This window comes from Penaeus chinensis, chromosome 38, assembly GCF_019202785.1.
Source record: "Penaeus chinensis breed Huanghai No. 1 chromosome 38, ASM1920278v2, whole genome shotgun sequence".
NCBI lineage: Eukaryota > Metazoa > Arthropoda > Malacostraca > Decapoda > Penaeidae > Penaeus > Penaeus chinensis.
This window is the reverse complement of record NC_061856.1, coordinates 12,073,942-12,076,441: the sequence shown is the minus strand read 5'-3', so window position 1 is coordinate 12,076,441 and position 2,500 is coordinate 12,073,942. Positions and strand designations below refer to the sequence as shown.

General features: G+C 39.2%; 1 protein-coding gene across 1 annotated transcript in view; it reads right to left on the bottom strand.

Moving 5' to 3' along the window:
• LOC125046156 (ubiquitin-like modifier-activating enzyme ATG7) overlaps positions 1-2,500 on the bottom strand; it is a 22,932-nt gene that overhangs the window by 18,654 nt on the left and 1,778 nt on the right. The window contains exon 2 of the mRNA XM_047643835.1: positions 1,523-1,629. Coding sequence (XP_047499791.1) covers positions 1,523-1,606 — 84 coding nt within the window. The 5' untranslated portion in view covers positions 1,607-1,629. The remainder of the gene's footprint in view (positions 1-1,522; positions 1,630-2,500) is intronic.

The window sequence follows — 2,500 nt, the reverse complement described above, 5'->3', positions numbered from 1 at the left end:
CTTTAAATCCCCACAGATCATTAAAGATCACTGAATGTAAGACTGAAGTTTACAGTTACTCTTTACCCATTAACTCCCAACTCCTTCATGTTTTCTTAAAGACATTTGCATGCTATCTCCAGCATTCTATTGTAAAATATGTACCCTGTAAGTCCTAAGTAAATATGTTTGATTTTCCATTTTATTGAACAGAGATAAAGCTTTTCAAAGCTTTTCAAAGATGTGACGTCAGTTTATTTATTTTAATTCTTTCCCAATTTTTAAGAATTTTGTACATCATACTGATGAACATAAAGAGATTACATACTGAAATAATCGTCAATATATTCCAAGGAAGGACAGAGGACGAGGTAAGGAGGAGGAAGAGGTGGTAGTAAAAGCATGGGTGCATCACATGTTGTTTTTGTGTTGTCTGTGTCTCTCTTGCTCTTTCTCTTTCCCTCTCTGTAAGATGCTCCTTGTTGGGGTTCCATTGCTGGCACCATTCTGTGAGGGATTTTTGTTGGAGTCCCACCACTGCCATCATTCTGTGAGGTGCTTCTTGTTGGGATCACACTGCTGCCACCAGTTTGTGAAGGCTTTGATATGGTATACCCCCCATGTTGGTGGTTCTGGGAGATGCACAATCTGGTTTGGAGTTTTATTGTTTATATAGGGAGCTTGAGGTGGAGATTGAAGATGAAGGTGTTCAGCCCATGCAGAGTCATGCCAGGCAGAGGTAGATCCATCAGAGAGGTCTGGAGTGGTGGCCCCAAGGAGGTGGCATCCAAGCTGGACATGACTCAGTATGGAGTGTTTGTATGGGTCCAGGAGAAGGTTGAAGGTCATGTCCTTGGTCAACATGATGTTGCAGGCACTCTACCATCAGTTAGAGGGCATGACCTTAGATGCATCTAACCACTCTCAGAGTCTCTTTCTCTTTCTCTCTCTCTCCCCTCCTCCCCTCTCTGCCTGCCCCCTCCCAGTCAACTATACTCCCCCCCTCTCTCTCTCTCTCCCCCCTTTTCTCTCTTCCCAATCTTAACTTCTACATCAGGGCTACTCAACTATTATGAGCAAAGGTCAGTTAGACAAGTTCATATGCTGAAGTCTGAATAAATATTTTACATGTAATCATGAAAATAAAACCACCAATCTGAATCCTCCATAGTGTTCCCATATAATTTTTGTTCATTTCATATTCTCCTTGACTTACTTATACAAAATATAGAGCTAACTAGTAAATATAAATATATTCAATTTTGTAACCAAAATATAAAAAGACTTGGATACTTTTCTCTCAAAAACAATTGAAATGGACAATTTTCAAATGGAAAAAACTATATATATTAAATGTTAAATGTATTGCTACTTTAATAATAAAAACTATTATTTTTGAAACATAACAGGAATTGAACTTTTCCTCTTAGAAAATAAATTGCAGATTTTTCAAATTGTGTCTGGGGTCCCACTATAACACTCAGAAGGTCCAGATTTCGGCTGCCAATTGAGTAGCCCTGTTCTACATGATTTGCCAACTTACCTTTAACTGAGTAAACTTGTGCCAGAATCCTGCATCAACGGCTGAACTAAAGGGAGCAAACTGCAAAATTGCTGCATCTCCCATGATGGTCACTGCTACCAAATCATCTGCAATAATTTTATATAAAAAATTAACCCATTGCAGATGTCAACCCATAGTCAACATTAGATATACTGGCCTCAGAGCAGGTGTCAAGTACATGTTAACACTTTGCAAATCTCATTGAAGTGAACTGTATCCTATACAGTACCATGTAAAGAGGGTTTAGTATGGACTGAAAGTTCACTTGTTTATTTTCAATCTAGTGACACAAGAAGAAGCCCATTATGTTGCTTTAGCCAGTCCACAATACCAAGATGGTCAGCAAGATGATCTGCTGTGGGTCTGAGATGACTACCCCAAGGTAGTGTCCGACTACAATACTGAGATGAAGGGGTTAGGTGTTACAGACCAGGCTGTACAGAGTTCATCAACTGCCTGGAAGTCCATCACACTGTGAATGAAGGACATTTTCCACCTCTTTCATATGGCTGTAGTCAATGCTGTGCTCACAAGAAAATAACAAAACTTAAATTCATGATGTAGGCTTAAAGTCTTATCTTAGCTTCACTGCCTCAGCAATCATTCATTCTGTTAGCCATGTGCATAAAGACTGGGGTTAAAGGTTAGAAGAAATAAATGTCATATAGCACCATGGTAAAGTGTTGTGGTGAAGAGGGTGGAAACAAGTTAATGATCAGGATGTGTTAGACATCAAAGTTTGTAAAACATTGTAAGATAGAATGTTAGTGAAAAGGGTACAGAGGGGGATCAAAGGGAATACAGTGGGGATTTGTAAAAGGGGATGTGGTTAAAGGTATAAGGTGATCCGATGATATGGAGAGTACATCTGAGGAAGGGAGAGTAACACTGTCTGAGGAAACTGCAAAAGGGCTATTATGAAACAATCAGAGGGTAATACAGTAAGAAACAATAGTT